The sequence below is a fragment of the Macrobrachium rosenbergii genome, chromosome 12 (genome assembly GCF_040412425.1).
Source record: "Macrobrachium rosenbergii isolate ZJJX-2024 chromosome 12, ASM4041242v1, whole genome shotgun sequence".
NCBI classification, from domain to species: domain Eukaryota; kingdom Metazoa; phylum Arthropoda; class Malacostraca; order Decapoda; family Palaemonidae; genus Macrobrachium; species Macrobrachium rosenbergii.
In genome coordinates, this window is record NC_089752.1 from 300,846 (window position 1) to 326,185 (window position 25,340).

At 33.7% G+C, this 25,340-nt stretch overlaps 1 protein-coding gene and 1 long non-coding RNA gene across 2 annotated transcripts in view; both read right to left on the bottom strand.

Annotated features, from left to right (window-relative positions):
* Positions 1-2,404: 2,404 nt before the first annotated feature.
* Positions 2,405-9,277, bottom strand: LOC136844299 (alpha-2-macroglobulin-like protein 1). Its single transcript, XM_067113272.1, has 6 exons — positions 9,183-9,277; positions 6,417-6,629; positions 5,310-5,458; positions 4,516-4,871; positions 4,103-4,259; positions 2,405-2,517 (listed from the first exon to the last, which is right to left on the bottom strand). Exons 1-6 carry the CDS (start codon positions 9,275-9,277, stop codon positions 2,405-2,407), a joined length of 1,083 nt encoding a protein of 360 aa, XP_066969373.1.
* A 1,317-nt stretch (positions 9,278-10,594) lies between these two features.
* The window catches only part of LOC136844313 (uncharacterized), a 230,036-nt gene continuing 215,290 nt past the window's right edge, over positions 10,595-25,340 (bottom strand). Inside the window, exon 4 of the long non-coding RNA XR_010854813.1 lies at positions 10,595-10,678. This is a non-coding gene — a long non-coding RNA (uncharacterized lncRNA). The remainder of the gene's footprint in view (positions 10,679-25,340) is intronic.

A 25,340-nucleotide genomic window follows, 5' to 3' on the forward strand; every position in this document is an offset into this window, starting at 1 on the left:
GAATTGGATTACTGTGCATTTTTTTTAACAAACTTTCTACAATCAGGACCTGGTTGTACACTATTGCTTTAACAATTATTATTATTAATACTATTACTACTATTATTATTATTATTATTATTATTCAGAAGATGAAACCTATTAATATGGAACAAGCCCACCAAAGGGGCCCCTGACTCGAAATTCAAGCTTCCAAAGAATATGGTGTTCATTAGGAAGAAGTAAGAGGAGGTAAAGGGAAATATAAAAAGAAAGAGACCCCACTTAATAAAATATAAAAAATAAATTAATAAAGGAATAAACAGATAATACTGTATTAAAATGCAAGGAGAATAGTATTAGGGTAGTAATGCGTTGCATCTTCGCTTGAATTCCTCAAGTTCCAATATGCTTGATTCTAAATGACAATCAAAAGAGCAATGAAAATTAAGAGTGACAATACCTATATAAGTCTGAATGACATAAAAGGTTAAGCAAGAAAAGCGCTCTTGCAATTGCTTGCAGCTGCATTGGGGGTGTTGGCGTGTCCTTCTGGCTTCGGAGACATGGTGAAAGTTCATGTAGAGGATTTAAATGCGAAAAGTAGGTGATGGAAAAGCTATGACATTATCAGTGTGAGTGCAGTCAGGAGTTAGCAGAATGGAGAGAATCTTTGGAATGCGTATCTTTGCCTTATCTTTTTTTATTTATTTCATAATTCCAAAGTGTATAGCCAAAAAAAAAAGGATAATGTAAAGATACAGATCTCACTTCATCATACAGTATAATTATATTCGTACATTATTCAGCATCAGAATGGGCATTTAGAAGACAATTTAAAATCTATGTCTCAAGTCATGAATGAGCTGCTGAAAAAGAAATATTATATTTGTCATGGGTCTTGCCCAGAAAAAATGAAAGTTTAGAAGAATTTCAGAGATTCTGCAATGCTACAGGCAATTATTACTTATGCGTAGCTTTTGGTTACATAATTAAGATATTTGCTGTAAGTCCTAACAGAAAAATAATCATGTAACAGTTGGGTACAAGTGTATCTTGAAATCCACCAACAATGTTGTGTGGACATGGATTATTCTTGCATTGTTCAAGATTGCAGGAAAACTTAGAAGACAGTCAACTTACTCTGAAGTTATACGGCAGTCCTGGTTTCAGTACTTTCGGGAGTAATAAATTCTAAAATGGAAGACTGGTATTTCACTTCCACAGAGGCTGTATGCGTCATGATGTTGCCTGTTCCCTCTTGACAAAGGAGCCCTTCACAGTTACTGATACCCGACGTACCCAATGTCAGCCGTTGATATAATGACTTCGTCACACCACTGAATAATATCTGAAAGTAATTGGCTGAATATTTAAGGTGAAATACATTCATTATTCTATAATTACATAATCTTATCGCTAAGAGCAGTGTGCTCAGGTGAGCAAATCCTCCATTTGGAAATGTAAATTTTCCAGCTGTGAATTTATTTTTTTTTTATTTAAAACAATGTTTATTTCAACGAATAAGCTTTATTAGAATGCACTGAAATAATCATTAAAAATTCTAAAAAATACGGAATATGTCATTACAGATATAAGAGCAGTTTATACACATTGTTATAAGAATATGAAATCATTCGTCGTACTGCATAGCAACTTTAAAACAATAAACTGCTTACTAATCTTTTTCTAAGAGCGTATCAATTTGTTCTGTACTTCATTATATTGGAAAAATTCAGGTTTTTTTCAATGCATTTTTTGTAAGCTTACAAGTTGGAGTGCCATAAGAGCAACTAAGAAAGCAATAGATTTTTGAGGTTTATCAATGATTCTTTGGCGTGAAGAGAAGCAGTAAGCACCTAACAGGATGTCTGACTGAGTTTGTAAATTGTTTTGCTATGAGGTAAATGCAGAACGTTTTTAGTATCTGGTAATGCAAACATGTCAGGGCAAACTTCACTTTCCATATCAACATTTTTTCAGTTTAAACAACAAATCTCTTTTTTTATAATTTGCAAACATGAAAAGTACCTCCTCCACAAGTGGTTTACGGGTTGTTGTATAGTAGAAATAATAATATTCATAATAATAATACGGACTGGTCGTCATGTCCACAGACAGCGGAAGAGTCCCGTTGACAGGCTGACCATAGGTGTAGCTGTTGAAAAGAATTTGAGAATAGGGACCCTTGGAACACGTGAAATTTGAATGTCAATATAATGACGTTATTTTCTTTGACACGCTATGACGGTGTCTGACGAACTCGTTGTCTGGCTTTTAAATATCATTGATTTTTAGATTACTTGTTCAATATGGCGACCATGCGCTAAGGCATACAATTAAGCCTAAGATATTGCATGTCCTTGTTCCTGCTCGGGGAAAAGTGGCATAAATGCTGAAAGTATGACATGGGAATTAAATATACTTATGACGGTGGTAAGACGCCATAAAAGTGATTAATTATAGGAACAACTCCCGTCTCTGAAAGTGTGAAGCAATCAGCAATCAGACTCTCAATACCACTTTTTTGGGGATATGCTGAGAGCAGAAGGGGCAAATATGGGTCAATTTGAAAAGGAAGAGTCTGTGACAAGGGGACGTTACTGTACCGTCCAGAGGCCCAGATCAGGGTACTCTCCATTCTATATTCCCGTCTTTCGGCGTGATCAAGTGAAGGTTGGTAAATAATTTTTGGAATTCGCTAACAAATCTCCATCCCTAATATTACATTTACCATAGAACATGAAAACAATGAGTGCTTTCCTTTCCTAGGCCAGATCCAACCAGCACTTCTTCCCTTCTCTCTTCCGAAGCAAACTTATACTGGTTTTGGTTTGAATTTTTATAGCTCATGTTTTACAATTTTAAACTTAATAATATTGTTACGTTATTGCACAGAGCCTTTTCTCTCTTCAGACTGACTCTCTTTTCATAATGAGATTGAGTTCCTTACAAAATATTTTCAGAATAACTGCTACCTCAAACTTTTATTAGCGAAATATCTCAAAAAAAAACCTGAATAATAAATTTCAGCCAAAAATTCCTGCACCCACAGTACCTAAACTTGATTTTTATGTTTCTTTGCCTTTTACAAATGATGAAAATTTTTTAACTACATTGGGGCAGACTTTAAAGAGCAATTGGATCTATTTGAGATTTAAAGACACTGTACCCAACCTCATGTGTTCTTCGGTGGTTTATAAAGATTACTTACTGAGACGTAATCTCAGGACATGCAATGTCGGATCACCAAAAGAATGCTGAAAGTGTGAGTCGACTCTCATCATAGTACTTTGAGTAAAGAAGGAGTTTTCAAGATAAAGAAACATTCTAAACAGTGAATTTTCATTTCAAATGACGATTTTGAAAATCCTAAGCGCAAGCTGCTGATGAAACCTCTCTCCATATCCTCGGAGTCGTTAACCATCAAACAACTGGTTTCATCTTTTGAATAGTCAGTCTTCTCTGCCCCTCTGTTTATAGCTTAAGTTTCATCGTCCTTTTGGTTTCATCATTTTGAGGCGTTAGGTTGGTTTAGCAAATGTTTCGGTTCTAATATCTCATTTTAACATTAATGATTTATACTAAGTCTTATGTATTGATTTTAATTGTTTTACTTTTGCATTGTAGCCTGATTATTTTTTGGTTCTAAATATCTGAATATTTTGCATTAATGATTTATACTGAGTCTTATGTATTGATTTTATATAGTTGTTACTTTTGTATTTTAGCCCTGATGAAGAAGCCATATCTATCAAATATATATATGGAAATAGTTGAATATATATATATATATATATATATCCTATATATATATATTATATATATATATATATATATATATATATATATATATATATATATATATATATATATATATATATGAGTATATATATATATATATATATATATATATATATATATATCCCATATCTATATCTATCAAATATATATATATATATATATATATATATATATATATATATATATATATATTATGCTATATATATATATAAATAATCTGACAGGACCTCCTCATCTAAGATGCAGGAACAAAATTCCCAAAGCTAATCCCTGAGACTTTTCCTGCTTGTTTATTACTGAAAATCTAATGAGTACTCACTTGGCACATACAGACAGTACAATTTCAAGAGCAGTTGCAAGAACATAACGGGGTGCCTGAATGGTGAGCTGAATCTTGCCCAACACATATTCTTCACTTTGAAGCTTTGCAGGATGCACTTGTCTCTTCGGTCCTCACGAAAATCTGGTAGAGTGCCCTGCGAGGAATGAAATAATAAGTTCTCTTAGTTTCGCCTGGAAATTTCTGATCAGTCTTTCTGATTAATCTTGTTCTATCATTATTCGACAGTAAGAGAGCAACAATGGCTTGATAAAGGAGTTGTAAAGTATTTTGCACAAAGTTAGGGATATACTTCCCTCAGCGAAAAATGAAGACTACTCATTTGTCAGTACTATAAGATAAAAACTGAAATTACCAAATGCCCATTATCTGATCTTCGGAGAAATCCTTACCTCTTCCACTTCCTCAGCTAACTGAAAGCCCAACTGCAGTAGTCCATCTGGATTAGGAACGTTTTTCCACTGCGTCAGCCTCTTGCTTTTCGGCGACATGATCCAGATCTCTGGAATATCTTCATAGGAAACGAGACCTTTCGTTCCAGAAATGGTCAGAATGCGGAACCGCACTAACTGGCCCGGCATGTACAAATGTTTGTCGGTTTGTATAAAAGTCTGCATGATGGACGCAAGAATCAAGTTGCGTTTTTCGAAGATGGACGCATTGTTTATTTCTCCAGAAATTTCAAGTGCAGAAATATAGCTAATGTTGCTGGGAACTGTCACATTCACACAATGGTGTCCGCTTGCAGCTGTCAAAGTGAGAAAGGCATTGTTAGTTCATTCCAACTCGCTTTTCATACACTAACGTAAGTTGTACTTCTGGGGGGCAGCCGTAACTGCATATGACTACCACAATCCAACACGAAAATATCCATAAACTATATTTATTAAAATTATTAACATGAAGCAAGGAATTTTACAATATATATTAATGTTATAGAAAGTTTTCAGAATGCCCAACGATTTCTCGAAATGTAATCCTTTGAAAAGTTTCTTTAGGCCCAATACAATTCCATGATATAATATAATATTTGAAGTACGAATACCAGAATGTTTCCAACTTGAAAACAAATACGTCAACACTTGAAGTTTTCTAGTTGTTCTCTACAGAAAACAACTACAAAGGACCATATTACCAAATGAAAGATATCTGCACGCAAACAAACTAACAAGAAGTAGAGAGTTACCCGTTTGTTCTAGGTTGACCTGGGACACAACCTCCGAATCGTCTTTGAGCGAGAAATTCAATCTGATATCCGGTGAGCCGAGGAGGAAGACGCAGATGGATGCTTCCTGTCCTCTAACCCACTTCCTTGGCGTCGTGATTAAGTATGAGCTGAAATTTATTATTATTATTATTATTATTATTATTATTATTATTATTATTATTATTATTATTGCTGTGGTGAAGAAATCCAGAGTGGTGTAGATGTAAATATACATGTATATTTACGTCTACACCACTGGATTTCTTCACCATTTTAGTGATTCATGCTATTATTATTATTATTATTATTATTATTATTATTATTATTATTATTATTCTAAGTGTGTAAAAATTACTTTGAATAAGAATTAAATGACATAATATAAAATAATTATGAACAAGATATCTAATTTTTTACTTTCAAAACTCACTAAAAATCAGATTACTCCATTTTAAAAATATTGCTGAACATCTAAGAAAAAAGTACAATTAAAATTTTCTTTAACAAGAAAAGTTGTTGAAAGGTAGGAATACCCATTTTAACAAAATGTTCTGAAATACCACAGAACCTGCCAATATTTAGAGCAGTCCTTCTAGCCATCAATCATAGAATTTTTATTTAGAAGACAATCAATGTACCTGAGTTGACTATATTCCGTTAGTGTATCATATCACCCTTATTTAATATTCAACTTCTATCTTTACATAATGTTTGAACTATATTCGGTCAGCTGTGGTGCTATTTTATTTTTCCCTCTTTTTGTTTCGCCAGCGAGCATATTCTTCGATCGGAAGCTATTACCCATAGAATTTTTTGTATTGTTCTTTAAGTATACATTGCATTTAGGGGAAATATTATCGACAACTGCTGTAACCTCTGTTATGATTCTCATTCTCCCATAAGTGATACCTTCCTACTCCAATTTATCCTCACACGAAATATCCGACTACCCACATGAAAATGACAAGATTTTACTCTATTTATCATGAAAACCTGTTGATGAATAAGGTAGTTTTTAAACTGCTGTTCATCGTTGTTGCAAGGGAATGAATGATATAAAGCCAAGGGCAAAACAAGCGGCCTTACTCGGAGCAATCCCAGTCATAAGGACAGCACTGGAACTGCCGGATGAGTGGGCGACAATTGGGACCAGGCGGATCGGTGCAGTTTCTCGTGACACATTCGGTTTTGGTGGCGTTGCCGTCCGCGTGACAGCTGCACTTCTTGCAAGGCTCATCGGCTGGGCTCCAAGTGTCTCCAACGGCGTAGTACTGGCCCCTTGCCGATCTGCATGTTGTACTTGAAGGGAAACACGAAGTTTGGTCATATGATCGACCGCTTCAGAGAAGGATTTGAATGATTTTCTTGATGTCACATAAGTAATGGATAGGATAATGGCAAAATAACGCTCGTACAGAGCTCGGAAGTTCATAAACTAGGGTAATAAACCTGATGAATGGGTTAAAACCGCAACGATGTGAAAATAACCAGAAGATATGGTTGAAGAAATACTTATCGAAGGAACTCTGAGGAAACAGTCAGGGAAGAAATCTTTAGGCAGCGAAATTATTTTAAGAAAATCTGCAAATCAAAAGGAACTTATAATTTTTAATTAGGTGAATTCTACATTCAAGACATCGGCAGAAGTATACTAGCCGAGAACTGTTCCATTACCATATGCTAATTTCTAATTTTTATTATTACTGATTAATCATTTTCGTTTCGGCTAGGTTAGATATCATCCAAAACTGCGACTCCATATAGAAAATGGACTAAGGTGAGAAGATGAATCATTATTTTTTTCCGGTAAAGAAACAGGGAGGAAGAACTCAAGTTCAGGGAACCTGAACTTGAGTTCTTTATAAAAGCCTGTTAAAGTAAGTTCCGGAACATCGGAGTGAACAGAAAATTGATTTAGACGAAAACGCTTTCCATTCTGAAATCTCCAAGTGAACCGCAAACTGACAGAAACGACAAAATCTTAATTCTGTAACATCAAGAACAATCTTTCATAAACGACAACAGTACGAATAACTTACATTAAGACATAGGAAAGAGGATCGCAAATGCTGAAGATTCACATATTTAAAATTAAGATAAATTACAATGATAAAGATGCTGACATCTTACAATATGAAACTTCAAGATGAACCACAACCTGACAAAAATGCTAACATTTAAATTTCAAAACCTTAAAATTTATAGCAAATCAACAAAAAATGTTAAGATTACATTTGGAAAACTTCGAATGAAAAACACCCAAATTTATACAAATTATAACAGCCTAAAAAAAAAAATATCATGCAATTCTAACAAAACTAAGTGATTTCTCAACTAAGAGTTCTCATCTGATAACATGAACTCAGACTGATACAATAAAATAAAACACTTGCTTGTCCACAAAAATATTCATCACCTTTTGAGCTGCTTTTTCCACGGCACAATCTCTGTGAGTTTTTGGAGCAGTAATACTGATAATAAGAGCTCGTAGCAACTCTTGATGATACAGTTCTCCCAATAACTGTATTGGCAAGAACAATAGCTGGCCCTCTTGCCAGCTTTCAAAGGTGATAACAATTCCATTCGCTGACGTGTGTAGAGTGTGGAAATTTGTATACTTAACAGTACTGAAATCATATATACAGTATTTAGAAGCATATACATACACAACACATATATATTGCATACACTACACACACACACACATATATATATATATATATATAAATATTTACATATATATATATATATATATATATATATATATATATATATATATATATATATATATATATATATATATATGGCTGTTTGCAGAATCTTCTTTTTGTAAATAGTTATTTTGTTAACTGGGATTTGTTAACTATATATATATATATATAGTTAAACAAATCCCATAAATAACTATTTACACAAAGAAGATTCTGCAACCCGCAGCCATCAGTCAGACGGCGAATACGAATAAGTCTGGAGGACACTGGAATTCCAGTTTCCCTAAAAGTTGGTTACTGACACTCGACCTCGTGAGCAAGTTCAGGCGGATACGCCCACCAGACTCAAAAGCATGTGGGTTGGGACTGGAGAATAACCCTTTCATTTTAAAGCAGAATCGTTATTTCTATTTACACCAAAGTCATTTCTGTATTTTCTTTTCGTACTCCTTTAAAATGGGGTTTTTCGCAACCAGCGTCCACAGGATTAAAGACTGATAACAGATTTACATGATTTTGTCGTTTAAATTGTGTTTTGAGCTTCAAATTTCACAGAGCACTGCTACACTGCAGTCAAAAAGTAGTTAAGATGGCATTTTGGTTTTTAAAATCAGACACAAATGTATGCACCATACATACACACACACATATATACATACATATATATATATATATATATATATATATATATATATATATATTATTATTATTGATAATGTGTGTGTGTGTGTGTGCATGTATAAATATATACATAACTGATATTCAGCAATTTTGTTATTATAAAAAAAACTGTATAAAAAAAGAGGAATAGCACAGACTTTACAAACAATAAAACCTGCTTATATTTCGGTAATAATTTTGCAAAGTTGAATAAATTGCCAATAACACTAGGTTCCATTATCTTATTTGTTAAGAGATAATTGGTTTTCAACTAAAACACATTAATGGATGGTCCAGTGAATCTATTAGAAATTTCAGTGAAAATGTCCTCGCAAAAGAGGAAAATGACTGAAGTGTGACGTAACTCAAGTCTTCGTATCTTTCAGGGCCTATGGACCACCTCTCTAACACGAAAAACTTAAATTTTTAAAGCACATTTTCTCTTATTTCTTTTTATGAAAATGACATTGAAATTACTTACATTTGAGACTCCGCCGTCGTAGTCATAAACTTCGTTGATGACGTTCCCTCAGATTTTGAAATTTCCGTCCCTTCAGAAGTTATTGTCGTAGTCATAAAATCCGTTATTGAGGTTCCCTTAGATTCTGTCACCTCGATAGTTTCTGACGAACCACCACTGACTCCTACTGTAAAGATAATACCATATAAGGAATTATGATAAGTTTTACTTCGAACTATGTCTTATTTTAATATTCCTGACAAAAATTGCACGGAAAGCACGTCAAGGAAATGAGATGATTATTATACATTTTCCTCTGCCATCTGCACAGATTAAAATCCACACAATGGGATGATCAACATTTCATGTCTTTCTATTTAGTATTCTCAACAAATTATTCACAGTGCTACATCACATGATGATTGTTTTGATTTAAAAATCCTTCAGAGTTTAACACTGCTTTACCTTCTTTTTTTTTTTGGGGTTGGGTGGGGTTCGTTCTTCAATAAAGGATAGTTATGGAAATTCTGTGTCTTGACGTAAAAGTTATTCTCTCTCTCTCTCTCTCTCTCCCTCTCTCTCTCTCTCTCTCTCTAATATTCAAGAGAGAAACGTAATATAACCATGCTTTTCCACACATAAAGGGGCACCGGAAATATTACCTTTTAGTAACCTTTATATATCGCGTCTGCATGAATCTGATTTTCTGCACTGGAGAGTTAGATAGGACATTATATATATATATATATATATATATATATATATATATATATATATATATATATATATATATATATATATATATAGAGCTATATATATATATATATATATATATATATATATATATATAAATAATATATATAAGCATAGGCATGTGTTAGAGGGATTTCTATATCATTAATGCCAATGCATCTTGAGGATCTTGGATAAAAAAACAATCAAGCAAAGAAAAGCAATACAAGCAAGATTAAAGCAAAGTAGCATGCACAACCTCAGCCCCAGAGACAATGTAATCTGAAGAATTTATTCTTCTACAAGCTGAAAAATATCAGTATTAACAATAACTACAAGTTTGATTTTATACACGTATATAATATGTGGCTGAATCATTTTAATTTCTTCTGAGGTCTCAGTTAAAAGAAATTAGAAAGAATTTATAAATCACTTGCTTAAGACAAGACATTCTAGTGACGTGACCTTTCACTTCGCAATATTTTCCATTTTCCATTTATTCCATACTGAATGCTAAAAACTAAACTATTTGCGGCAGAAGTTAATTATAAAGCCCGTTTACATAAAGGAAACAAAACACCTTGAATCTAATGTAGTACAACCGGTACTTAGATTCCTCAGCAAACCTTGTTCTTCGTGGGTTCAATAACTTAGCAGCTTTCTCCAGCCATCATGCTTCAACGTATCTTCAAGCGCGCGATTTGCTTGTACGTCTGGATTCACAATAAATCAGTAATGTTCCTCTTTTAATTTGTTTCGTTCCGATTCTGGATCCGTGGCATCACCTGGAAGAATATTTAGAACAGTTAATTGCAAGGTGGTCAACATCAATTTCTGGGTAGAGTATTTTAGTCTCCGTGGTACGACACATCCCATACCTAAACTAGCAGATGGCCACAGAGGCTTATGTGAAAAGCTATTTTTTGTGTTTTGGAGAGAGAGAGAGAGGGAGAGAGAGAGAGAGGTAAAAAATGGCAATAATAACAAATATCACACTGAAAACTGGTAGGCCTATATATATGCAATGGTGAAATTAGATCAAAATATTTTCTAAGCAACCAAAATATAAATCCTGTAGCAGCAAAATAAAACCCTGCAGGCAACCATAATATAAACCTCTGTAGCATCCAAAATATAAACCCCATAGCATCCAAAATATAAACCTCAGCATCAAAATATAAACCCAGAGCAACTAAAATATAAATCCTGTAGAATCCAAATTATAAAACCTTAGCAACTAAAATATAAATCCTGTAGAATCAAATTATAAACCCAGTAGCATCCAAAAATATAAACCCCGTAGCATCCAAAATATAAACCCTGTAGCAACCAAAATATGAACCCTGTAGCAACCAAAATATAAATCCTGTAGCATCCAAAATATAAACCCCGTAGCAACCAAACTATAAACCCTGTAACCCCGTAGCAACCAAAATATAAACCCTGTAGCAACCAAAACATAAACACTGAAGCTACCAACCTTCGATCAGTGACTCCGACTTAAAGACAAATTATGCGCCACAAGGTTGGAATTGAGCATGCGCGCGCGGACACACACACACACACACACACAACAAACACAATATTATTTCGTATTTTTCCGGCAAAGATTAGGATAAGTGAATGTAAATAAGAATAAATGTTTAATAGAACCAACAACTTAAAAAGAAAACTCGGAATCATAAAAAGTTGAATGACAAAACTATCTGAGAAGGTTCTCAGGTTTTGTTATCAAATGTTTAAACTGAGACGTTACGGCTCAACTTATATATATATAAAAAACTACCTTCCATGCCGGAATCAAGTTTAAGTTTCACTTTCATGTTAACTTATTTGAGCACTTATTTAAGCTCCCAAGTGTACTATATTTCAAAAAGAGGTCGAAAGTTGTTACGAAACTTTCCTTTTTGGTTAGTATCTATCTGATCACTTGTTGGTGTTTATAGCTTTCGTTATCTCGGAGCAAATGCGTGGCAGGTGTTTCTTGATGATACAGGAACTGAAGCCCATCGAATGTAACAAGCAGGTGTTTGAAACACTGAACTGCGTCACTTTTTCTTTATCTCGTTGGACATCTGTAGGAAGCGTCCCCACAAGGACAAATCACGATGGCTCACGTAGGCATTTTACGGCGACTGAAATTGTCGGAGTAGTTAGAGGAATTTATTTCTGGTGATAGAAATTCATTTCTCGCTATAATGTGGTTCGGATTCCACAATAAGCTGTAGGTCCCGTTGCTAAGTAACCAATTGGTTCTTAGCCACGTAAAAATAAGTCTAATCCTTCGGGCCAGCCCTAGGAGAGCTGTTAATCAGCTCAGTGGTCTGGTAAAACTAAGGTATACTTAACTTCAAGGAAAAAATACTTTGTATTTGGAAGCCGGCATTAAAAAAATAAAACAAGGTTAAATACAACTGGAATATACAATTTAGGCCAAAAGCTAAGTGCTGGGACCTATGAGGTCATTTGCAGCTGAAAGGGAAACTGAGAGTACGGTTTGAAAGGTATTACAGGAGGAAAACCTCGCAGTTGCGCTATTTAAAACTGTTAGGAGACGGTGGAAATTAAGACGGAGGAAAGATAATACGGACGGGGGTGCAGTAAAAGGAATGAAAAGGGTTGCAGTAAGGGGCAGAAGCTGCAAAGAACCCTAAGTAATGCCTACAGCGCATCGCGCGAGGTGCACTGTTGGCACTACCCACCCGCCACCCCCTTAACGTCTGGTTTCAGTTTTAGTAATTAACAAACCAAAACCCCAGTTTTAGCTGAGATTGAGACTGGGTAATGAGTCGATCCTCAAAAGAACCGAAAACATTTCAGAACTGGAAGTCTTATTTCTTCATCTTCTTCACTTTCTTAGATCTCTTTGAGACTTCAAAAGTATTATTATTATTATTATTCAGTAGATGAAACCTGTTCATATGGAACAACCCGACAGGGGCCAGTGACTTGAAATTCAAGCTTTCACAGAATATGGCGTTCATCAGGTAAGGACTATACTAAGTCTCTTTGTCCATACTTAAATATTAATATTATTTTTAAAGTCTTGAGCCTTGTCGCTATGAACATCCGCGAATCACCGGCGCAGATATGCGCAAAACCTTGTTTAAATCTTAATCACTACGATCAACCTCACATTTAAAATAAAAGTTAGTGCTACCTTACAGCATTATAAACATTTTTTTTTAAATTTTCATTCCTAACTATTGAGGTTTCATTTATTTCATTATTACTATAATGCTCTTAGGATTCATTTTGCTTACAAATGAGAAGTGCTAAAACTTCAGGACTCAGAGAGAGAGAGAGAGAGGTAGGAGAGAGAGAGAGAGAGAGATCACTAATTGCTAGACAATATGTCATATTTTATTACACAGGGATCAGAGTTATATTTTTAATATTACCATACCATAATGTAAAAATTGAGAAAACTGTGATTATCATATAATGTTTGCTAATAGGTTTCTAACTTTGTTTAATGTTAGTCAGAGTAATTATTGAAATAAATCTTAAATTTTCAAGGTAAACCTTGACATTCCTAGCAAATAATTCATTTCAAGAGACCGGAAACCTGGTCCATTGTCTAAATTGTATTTGATATTGATGCTAATAACCATTTTTCTTTCCTATGGTTCACTAATTATATGTGTGTAAAAGTAATTTCCTTTATATAACAAAAATAAGAAGCCTAATATTTTCACCGATCACTGAGAAAAGACGACATGTGTATGAAAATATTTTAATTTGTTACTGATAGTGAAAATATGAGTAACTCAATTATCTTTTTTACACTTTATAAAACAAATATTTTTTTGTTCAAGAATTCGAAAAAGGCTTAATGTTTAAAGACAGTTTTTACGTTTTATATCAGTCAAGGTATAACATTTCCACGAAGGTAAGAAAACACCTGTACAATTAATAGACAAATAATAGTGATTTCGAAAATATGTGTCAAAGATTTATTACCACTTACATCAAGATAATATCAACAAGTAAAGAGAAGAATTTAACAAAATATAATGCTCAAGCATTTTACTATTTTAGATAAGGTAGTTGGTATTGGCGTTAAAGTATGTAGTTCTAACATTACAATAATAATAATAATAATAATAATAATAATAATAATAATAATAATAATAATAATAATAATAATGATGATGCATAAAATCTCATAATAGCATGAGTCACTAAAATAGTGAAGAAATCCACAGTGGTGTAAACATAAATATATATTAGAAATATATGTATAAACGAAAGCTTTCGAGAACCTGCTCGATTCTCCATGTCGAGTAGGTTCTCGAAAGTTCGTTTGTATATATATTTCTAATATATATTTATTTATACTGTGGACCTCTCCACATAATAATAATAATAATAATAATAATATGTGTATAATAATAATAATAATAATAATAATAATAATAATGGATTTATTTATTGGATTATCAATATACAGTTTATAAACATCTTTACTGATGCAATACCGACAGAAAACATATTTTTAGTCGGAGACCTTCAAGTCAAAGTCTGTCAGAGATAAACAACACCGGTTGCGAATGCTGGACAGGTGTTCACGTGGGTGTGACTTTCAGCAGGGTAAACACCTGTTACTTTGATTGTTTCTGAAGAACTTCGAGAGGAGGAGAAATGCAACAGACTGAAAGCAAAGGGACACTAAACAGACTGAGAAACAGACGGAAAGAACAGGTAAAGCAAGTTTTATGGAGAGATGCAGAGTGTTAGATGACGTACGAGATAAAATGTATCATTAAACAGAAATGAAATTCAATTTTGTTTACTGTTAAGATTTGGGGCAAGAAGAAAGAAGAAGAAGATGAAGGAAGAAGAGAAGAAGGAGAGAGAGAGAGAGAGAGAGTGGAGAGAAAAAAGACCTGAGTAAAAACCTTAAAACTGAATTAACTACGGAGAGAAATCTTCACTTTAAAGAAACGTACTTTCAAAAGGGATAAATTAAATGATACTGTATTATATTTTGTTGCCTTTTAAGTTATTCTAACGCGAAGTGAAGTTATAATTTATCGTATTATTTGTAGCCCAGTATGTGAAAGTTCAAAGCGCGTTGCCTGCACTCAACTGTCATGGCAGAGAAGTTCGCCTCTATTCTAAGACCCAGAACCTGAATTGAAAGGGATCATGCCAAAGGATTATGTGCTGCAAAGACGAAACCTGCTTAAACATTTCTAGATAAAAGGGCGTGAACGTGGTCGTCACCGTAGATTCTTACTTTGCGTGGAATAGGGTCAGACCCTCGTCAAGACAGGGCACTTTTCAGATATAATTTCCTTTGGGTATGACTTATTCCTAGAGTGTAGTGAATTCGGTACTGACGGGCTATTTTGGTGTTTGGTGTTCGAAAGCATAAAAACAGGAAACATTTAAGCCTTGTGATCAAGCCCCCAAGAGGATGTCGCGCAATTGAAACTTCTGAAGTTCAAGCGAAAATGCAACGCATTACTACCCTAATACTATTCTTCTCACATTTTGATACATTTTTATCTATTTATCAGTTTATTTTTTAATAAGTTGTATCTCTTCTTTCTGTATTTCTCTTTACTCCCTCTTAAAAAAAAAAATAAATAAATAAACTTCTCCCTAATGAACACCACATTCTTTGGAAGCTTGCGAGTTCTTCATTGGCGGGGTGGGTAGAGCTTTCAGCTAGCACGCTGTTGGCTCAACGTTCGACTCTCCGAGCGGCCAATGAAGAATTAGAGGAATTTATTTCTGGTGACAGAAATTCATATCTCGTCATAATGTGGTTCGGATTCCACAATACGCTGTAGGTCCCGTTGCTACGTAACCAATTGCTTCTTAGCCACGTAAAATAAATCTAATCCTTCGGGCCAGCCCTAGGAGAGCTGTTAACCAGCTCAGTGGTCTGGTTAAACTAAGATATACTTAACTTTTGGATGCTTGAATTTTAAGTCATTGGCCCCTTTAGTGGACTTGTTCCATATAAATTGGTTTCATCTTCTTAATAATAATAATAATAATAATAATAATAATAATAATAATAATCAATGAAGAACCAAGTATATAACACTTAAAATCCTCTACTCCCCTAACCTAATGCCCATCTTATTTAAGAGACAACGTAAGGCTTACCACAGAGAAAAGAGAAAAAATAAGCACCATAGCGTATAAGAATGCACCATGCTGATCTCGCCATTACAAATCTGCAGTTATGCTCATTATTATAAAAAATAGATGGTGCCGCCGTAATCGAATTTCCTGTAAAGCATATAATGCTATATGAAACTCTCAGCTACGCTCAGTTGCTCCCAGCATGAGGCAGAGTGAAGGTGCGTCGGTGACGCCTCGTGAAAGCGCTGCCAGACGCGCGATCCATGGCTAACTTTAACCTTCAATAAAATCAAAACTACTGAGGCTAAAGGTCTGCAATTTGGTATGTTTGATGACTAGAGGGTGGAAGATCAACATACCAATTTGCAGCCCTCTGGCCTCAGTAGCCTTTAAGATCTGAGGGCGGACAGGCAAAGCCGTCACAATATTTTTCTTTTACAGAAAACTAAAAGCCAAAGCAAATCACGGCGAGACCTGAACTGAAGGAAATCATTCATATTTAGCAGAGATGCAGTGGACTCTTCTTGAGTCAAGGCTGCTCCATCACTTCACAGATATACCTCAAATGAATATAAAAATTCAGCCTGATTAAATTCCAATTTCCAAATGGAAGCAATAACATTTCTGGCAAACAGACAGACACACTTACAGACATAACACTTACAAAGCGCAAGAGAGATCGACCAAGAAAGATTAATATGTGAAAACTCCTTACAAAAAGACACACACACACATGCATACATACATACATATATATATATATATATATATATATATATATATATAAATATATATGTACAAGCGTTAAGCTACAAATGTCGTTAATATCCAATTCGCTGTACCTCGGAAACAATATGTGTATATATATGTATACCGAAGGGGAATTGTAATTTATAAGTAGTTCTTCGTCTCAAGGGCTTGAAATGCAAGCCGAAGTTCTCGTGTTCGGCTGTTCAAGCCCGTGAGACGACGAACTACTTATCAATTATCATTCCCCTTCGGTATATATACATATACATATAATATTTCCGAGGTAGAGCGAATTGGATATTAAACATTTGTAGCTTAAAGCTTGTCTATAAAACCACAGTGATGTGATAAAATTCATTCAATACAAATTCATTTCAATGTATACATACATAATACATACATACATATATATATATATATATATATATATATATATATATATATTATATATATATATATATATATATATATATATATATATATATATATATATATATACAATCATGAAGCTACAAGTAATAAGCAATATCGAAATTCGCTACCTCCGGGATTTCTCCGGAGATATCCTGAGGCGCGTGAATTTCGATATTAAGCGACATTTGTAGCTTCATGATTGTATATAAATCACGGTGTGATAAAATTTCATATATATATATATATATATATATATATATATATATATATATATATATACAGTATATATATAAACATATATATATATATGTATATATATAGACAGATAGATACAGATACATACATAACGAAGAACTGTAACGTCTGTTTACCTTATGGAATGACTATGCAAAACTGGCCTCAGTGGAGGTCTTTCTTATCCCTACTTCCCCTATTCTGAGGAACTTCTCAGCAGGTTAACAATTCACGAACAGACGGAAACCTTCCCTTCAGGCAAGCAGGCGAGAGAACACACTGCCATTCCAAAGACGAGAATTGAACGCAGTCTGATGCCTTTTCTATTCTGCGAGCGCCGAACACACGATAAATCACACCTGTGCTGCAGAGATACACATCCTTCTGGCCTATTTTAGTTGCTAGTCACACAGTGCCACCCTCATCACGCCACCCTGGGAAAAGTACCTTGTGATGATATTCATTTAAAATCTGTCAACGTTTTTTACAGAAATCTCTCCTCCCCCGACCCAACACACACACACAAATCTAGGCCAAATATAACAATATGAACTGGGTAGACGTCGAAATTAAGGATAACATTAAACAATCAAAAACTTCTTTCAGTTTTCTCTGAAGATGCAGAGGAACCCACAAGATTCTTGTGTATTGCCTGGTAATATAGTGAATATTGTGCAGTTATTTTTCCATTATATTATTATTATTATTATTATTATTAGAATTGTGTGTGTATTATTATTATTATTATTCAGAAGATGAACACTATTCATATGGAACAAGCCCACCAAAGGGGCCATTTACTTGAAATTCAAGCTTCCAAAGAATATTAAGGTGCTCATTAGGAAGTAAGAGAAGGTAAAAGGGAAATACAGTGAAGAGATCTCACTTATTAAAATGGGAAAAGAATAAATCAATAAATCAATACAAGACCCAAAGAGCCTCCAAGGTTACTGCAACTAAGCAGAAAAATGAACCTCGATTGAGCAATATCGGTGAACCGATTACTTAGAAATTCGTTAACAATACACATGTGATTAGGTTCAACAATACACATGTGATTAGATTCCATGGCACCACTAAATGTCAGTAGATGTCTTCATGTGTTATAGTTTCGAAAAACGGCAACTGCAAAAATTATTATTATTATTATTATTATTATTATTATTATTATTATTATATTATTATCAAAATAGGTTTACCAGACCACTGAGCTGATTATCAGCTCTCACAGTGTTAGCCAGAAGGATTTATTTTGACTTGTATATAAATATATATATATATATATATATATATATATATATATATATATATATATATATATATATTTATTTTATTTTGTCACAAAGTTGCAATTTTTCTAAACTTTCATGATTGGGTCAACAGCAAATGTTATAGCATCTGACAAAATTTCGCTGATGGATTTATTTCCAAAACTTGACAGTCGCTGCTGATTGTACAGTACTTTGGACAATCACACAGTCGATGTTCAATCGCTATCACTGCTTTACATTCAGAGCATTCAAGAGCAAGTTATGTGGGTTATTCATTGGTGTGTTAGAGGAGAGTGGCCTATTCAGAGATGTGTCAGTAAATAAAAAAGTAAAAAAATTCGCCGAAGTTTCTTCGGCGCAATCGAGTTTCCTGTACAGCCGCTACAGCGTATAATCAAGGCCACCGAAAACAGATCTATCTTTCGGAGGTCTCGGTGTAATACTGTATGGGCAGCGGCTCATGAAACTTTAACCATGGCGCGGTGGTGGCCTGTCCTATATAGTTGCCAGAAGCACGATTATGGCTATATTTAACCTTGAATAAAATAAAAACTACTGAGGCTAGAGAGCCGCAATTTGGTATGTTTGATGACTGGAGGGTGGATGATAAACATACCAATTTGCAGCCCTGTAGCTTCAACAGTTTTAAGATCTGAGAGCGGACAGAAAAAGTGCTGAGAAAATAAAGTGCGGACGGACAGACAAAGTCGAAACAATACTTTTCTTTTACTGAAAACTAAAAGAATAGGGTAACCGAAAATATTCTAAATATTAATTCCCTTACACTTCTCTTTTCCTGCCATCAATACATTATGACTTCAAACGCAATTCCGCTCCCATCTGCATAGTTTCACAAGACATTTTGTTGAACGAATGGCCAAACGCGAATATCGTACACCGAATGTCACATTCTCTATTCGCTGGCGTGAAAAACGATCCGTTGTAATCTTCCTCCTCTGAACACTCGAAATTGTTACCAAGAGAGTCGTAAATAAAATTTACTGCTGTTTGCCACGAAAGAAAGATTACGATATTTGCTCAGGCGGTGAGCCTCACAAGTAATAAAAACTTATTTTCTGGTTTTAATCGATTTCACTCCGGTTGATAAAAAATAGCGTAAATGTCATTCTGAAAAGTAAGATTCACTGATATATATATATATATATATATATATATATATATATATACACACACACACATATATATACTGTATATATATGAGGGAAATATAAAAGTACTATGTCATTACTCCTCACTAATTGTTGAGTAAAATCCACAATGAAGTTCCTGTTACAAAACACAGTGTATTAAAATATATATATATATATATATATATATATATATATATATATATATATATATATAAATATATAAATATATATATATATATATATATATATATATATATATATATATATATATATATATTTTTAATACACTGTGTTTTCTAACAGAATTTCTCATTGTGACTTTACCTAACACACACACATATATATATATATATATATACACATATATATATAATATATATGTGTATATATTATATGTATATATATATACATACATATAATGTGTGTGTGTATATGCGTGTGTGTTTGTGTCTGTGAACGCGTCTGTGTATATCTAAACACGCATCTTTGCAAGCCTCCACCATGCTTTGAGGATGCGTTACATTTTAATCAACTCCTGCTATTTTAGATATTTCTTGTCAAAAGGGCGAGTCGGTAAAAACCTTGACTTAATTAACTTGGGAGTTTGCTTTTCGTCGAAACCTTTCATTCAGAGCTTCAATATATTCAATATTTCCTTATCGTGAAATATCTTTCATGGGAAGTAATATTTTCTTAAAGGGAAACCTGAACATCAGTACACATTATATTTTCTTCTCAGAAATTCTCTATAACGTTGAGGCTTATTGTTCAGCTCCATGCTATTATTTCATTAATTAATTGTAGACAGCATTCTTCATCGCTCTTCATATTTCATTCCTTGCTTCGCTTCATATATGAACAAAAAACTTGCACTGTTTCATTCTCAAATTATCACTACAGGTGAACAAAAACTTTCTGTTACAATGTTGCATTTATATGTATATATATATATATATATAGTATACATATATATATATATATATATATATATATGTATATTTATGTATAAGGTATGTACATGCGTATCCTTTGCAGGGTGATAATTGCTCCACACTCGACCATTAAACTAAAAAAGCTGCGAAACGCCGCGGACTATTCCCGGAAAAACATCTTGACAGAGGCAGAGCCGAAATGAATGCAAAGCGGTTTTCAGCCGAGCCGGAGAAGGCAAACACTTGGGCGTAAAATTACCTGGGAAAGTGTTTAATTGCCTTTCCAATTTCGCCGTTTAATCACCTTTTGTAATTCGACTCATGAACGTCGAGAAGCCTAATGAGTCAGCTTTCGAGGTAAGGGAGGGAAAGAAGTCCTTTTCACTGGCCTTTCACTTCAGAATGACATTAATAGATTTGATGTCAACATTTTTTTGTCGTTATAACACTCAATACCAACTTTGCCGTTTGTTAGCGTTTTACACAAAAAAAACCTACTCAGACCTCTCTCTCTTCCTCTGCGTGTTCTGGTATTAATACAGGTATAAGAATCTCTTGCTTAAAGAGCATTATGAAGCTTCAGCATACAGGATTGTTTCAGGTGGGTGTGATTATTGGATTATCTTGGCATGAATTTGTTTGCAGAAAGTTCATGTATTGTACTTAGTGGCCCATTGCTTACCTAAGCGTAAGAAGGATTTATTTGTGTAGTATACATGTATATATATATATATATATATATATATATATATATATATATATATATATATATATATATATATGTGTGTGTATATATCTATATATATGTGTGTGTATGTATACACACACCTATATATATTTATATTTGTGTGTGTGTATATATATATATATATATATATATATATATATATATATATATATATATATATATATATATATATATATATATATACTGTGTGTGTTGTGTGTGTGTGTGTATCATAATACTTTGTGAAATGTCATTATACTTTGGTACATCAGAAAGAAAATAACAAAAAAATATAAAAAAGTAAGATACTGAATGCCTGCAGAATCATTTCCAACGACCCCAATTACTTCTCCGGAAAGATAAGGTATAAGCTCAAGTCGAGTAATTTCCAGGAAGAGTAAACTTTGGAGCTAATTAAGGTCTGCCTTCTTAGAAGGAAGGAGAAATGCAGGGAAGTCTAAACGTTTAAAAGTCTGCCTTCTGTTAGAAGCATCGATGTTAAAGTTTCTTTCATTTATTTCAGTTCTGGTATTGATGTTATTCATTGGAATCATTTCCTAACCAGATTTCTACAAACAATGAAGTGGTTTCCAGAGAAGAGTTGGGCAAAGATCCCTTCTAAATAAATTGTAAAGCTGGATTAGACAAAAGTTCTTCCAGAGGCCATCTATGTCAGACTGCTCAGACCTCCTGTGAATTTCTCAGGCCCATTCCAAGTTACTGAGAAAGCTCAGTGTCACAATCAAGTTCAGAAACTTCCGTAATTCACCAGCTGTCTTCCACGTATTGCTTACTTATTGAAAAACAATATTACTGTTCCTATGATCTTACCATGCATCGGCATCATCATCATATTCAGGTATTAGTTCTGTTATTACTTTGTAAAACAGAAAAAATAGATTTAGTTAAGTCTGCATTTTTTATAATTCCCTTGGCAGCAAGTTGTATCTAAATCTTCTCTCTCTCTCTCTATAATGGCATACAAAATTTTCAACAATATAATTTATTCTTTCAGCTTTTTGAGACCTGGTTACTTTCCCCAACAAAACAAATTTAGTTTACCAATTGCTTATTATCAGGCTTCAAGAAATTCAAAAATGACTGAAAAAGATAAATCTGAAATGTTTTCTGATTCAAAATGCATAGTCTTGATAGTCAACCATCACGTTGACAATTTGATTTCGTTATTGAAACAATTCCCATGTAAGCAATCATTGCACTGATTTCATTTGAACCTGATGAACGATAGTGCCTTAAATATTCCGCGTATTTGAAATGTACTTATGACATTTTTCAGTTATTTTGGCCATGAAGTAAAAATTTCTTCATTTCTAATATTGCATTGACAACAGTAGCTGTTATTATTGAATGGATAAGAGTAAGGTTCGTTGTCCCAGAGATTTAATGTTACGATTTTTTGCACTTTAATCATCAAAGATTTGTCTAGTATTTGTCAGTTCCTATCTTATGAAATTAGTGGGCATATCATAATCATCTACATGTGTCATTTTTCTCAATTTTGATTTGATAGAACATTTACAATTGTACTGAAAAATAATACATTTGCACATACATGCATTTTTTTCTGTGTGGATCGAATTATAATTATAAAATGCTTGACTCTTTATTTTATAGAATAAGTGCAGTTGTTGCCAGTCGAAACATCACTACTAACCTAATACATCTTGCTCATTTGAATACATTTTTATCTATTCATCTGTTTGTTATTTTTTAATAAATGGGACTCTTCTTTCTGTATTTCCTTTCCTTCTCTTAATTTCTTCCCAATAAACGCCATATCCTTTTAGGCCAGATTTCAGTCAGTGGCCCTTTGGTGGGCTTTGTTTTATATAGGTTTCATTTACTGAGTAGTAATAATAATAATAATGTACAATAATCATCATCATAATCATCATCATCATCATAAATCAATCATCATCATCATCATCATCTGTCATCGAACGAACTTTTTTTTTTGAGGTTTTTATGATGAAAACGACCAGTGTCAGAAAATAAAAGAAGGCCAAATGACGAGCTCTGAACAGAAAGCGATTTATAGCCACCAAATCACAGCGTCCCATAAATAAATGATAACAGACGCCCACTTAACAAACAAAAAAGATAAAAGGGTGTATTGATTAACGTCGTTTTTCCGTATGATTTGCGCAGTAAATAAATGCCTTTACTGTGTAGGAATATCAGAGGTTCTTCTAACAAACCACTCCCCTGCAGATAAGTACCTGAAGTGTCATTATAAATCTTATGATGGAATTATGGGTTATTAGAGAGAGAGAGAGAGAGAGAGAGAGAGAGAGAGAGAGAGAGAGAGAGAGAAAGAGAGAGAGAGAGAGAGAATTCTATCTTCTATTTGTATTTTTATCTGCTTAGCTCTCTACAGTAGTGTGTGTGTATATATACATATAGATATGTAGAATATTTATACATATGAGTAATATCTAAAAAATATATTAGATATATATAAATATTTTTTATATAAATATCTAGAGTTTCTCATGCCTCTCTCTCTCTCTCTCTCTCTCTCTCTCTAAACCTCTCTCTCTATATATATATATATATATATATATATATATATATATATATATATATGGAAAGAAAGAGAGACTATCATTATCCAAGTACAAGAAAATGAACCTCTTTGATTGCACTTTTCCCTATTGTTTCACATTCTGTTTTTAACCATTTTATTTGTTTAGAATAAATTCAGTCCCAAAGCACAATGAATTACTGACTGCCTCAAACATTTATTCCAAGTTTTATATAAATAAGCTTTTCATACATGACATCACAAACCTCACTGGTTATTATTACGAACGCAACTCGTTTCAGGAAACATCAGAACCGAGAATGCGATATTTTTTTTAAAATTTTGTCTTTTGTGTGTCTACCTCCCTTCATCTTAGATGTTAATTTCATTATGTTTATAGGAAGAAAACTTAAACGGCTGGGATATTAAACCACGTTCATTCAGGAACGAATCAGCAAAAATATGTCTAATTAAAATCACCTCGAAAAATTTCTATTAGTTATTTATTTTTCATTCATTTATTTATTTTGAGAACCAGTGCAGCTTTGCTTTTAAGAGGGTAAATTCCATGCTCAAGAGAGGACTCAGGTGATCACCCTAGCATCTCTCAATGCCTTGCCCAAAGAGACCTTAGCTCTCTAATGGAATAAAAATAGGGCAGGAAATGAGGCTGTGAAAATCAATAGAATGAATGACAGACAATATGCAAATATCTCATCATTTCAATGACTATCACTTCATTAAATTGTTCTTATTTTCTTCTCTTTAATTATATTATATCTAATGAAATGAATAAAAGAATGAATAAAAATGTCCTTCAGTCATCGAACGGACGATCTAAATTCAGTTTGACACGGAAGCGAGTTTCATTTCAAGATATAGAGACCAATCGTGTTTTTGGTTTTTTGAAGCAACATCCCTCAGATAAAAATCGTCAATGATATTTCTTACAATTCTTTGGTTCGCTCTCCTTCTGAATTTTGGCAGACACACGAAATAAATAAACTGACACCAAAAACTGATCTGCCGTTCACATGAGATCTACTCGTCCCTTCGGCCCCTAGCTGCAACTCCTTTCACTTCTTTTACCCTACCTCCGTTCACATTCTCTTCCTGCCGTCTGACTTTCCACCCTCTCTAACAATTGTTTCGTGGTGCAACTGCCGGGTTTTCCTCCTGTTACACCTTTCAGACCTTCTTGCTGTCAATTTCCCTTTCAGCGCTGAATGACCTCGTAGGTCCCAGCGCTTGGCCTCTGGCCTAAATTCTATATTCTATTCTATTCTATACCAGTATGAAACGGATAACGTACAAAAATCGA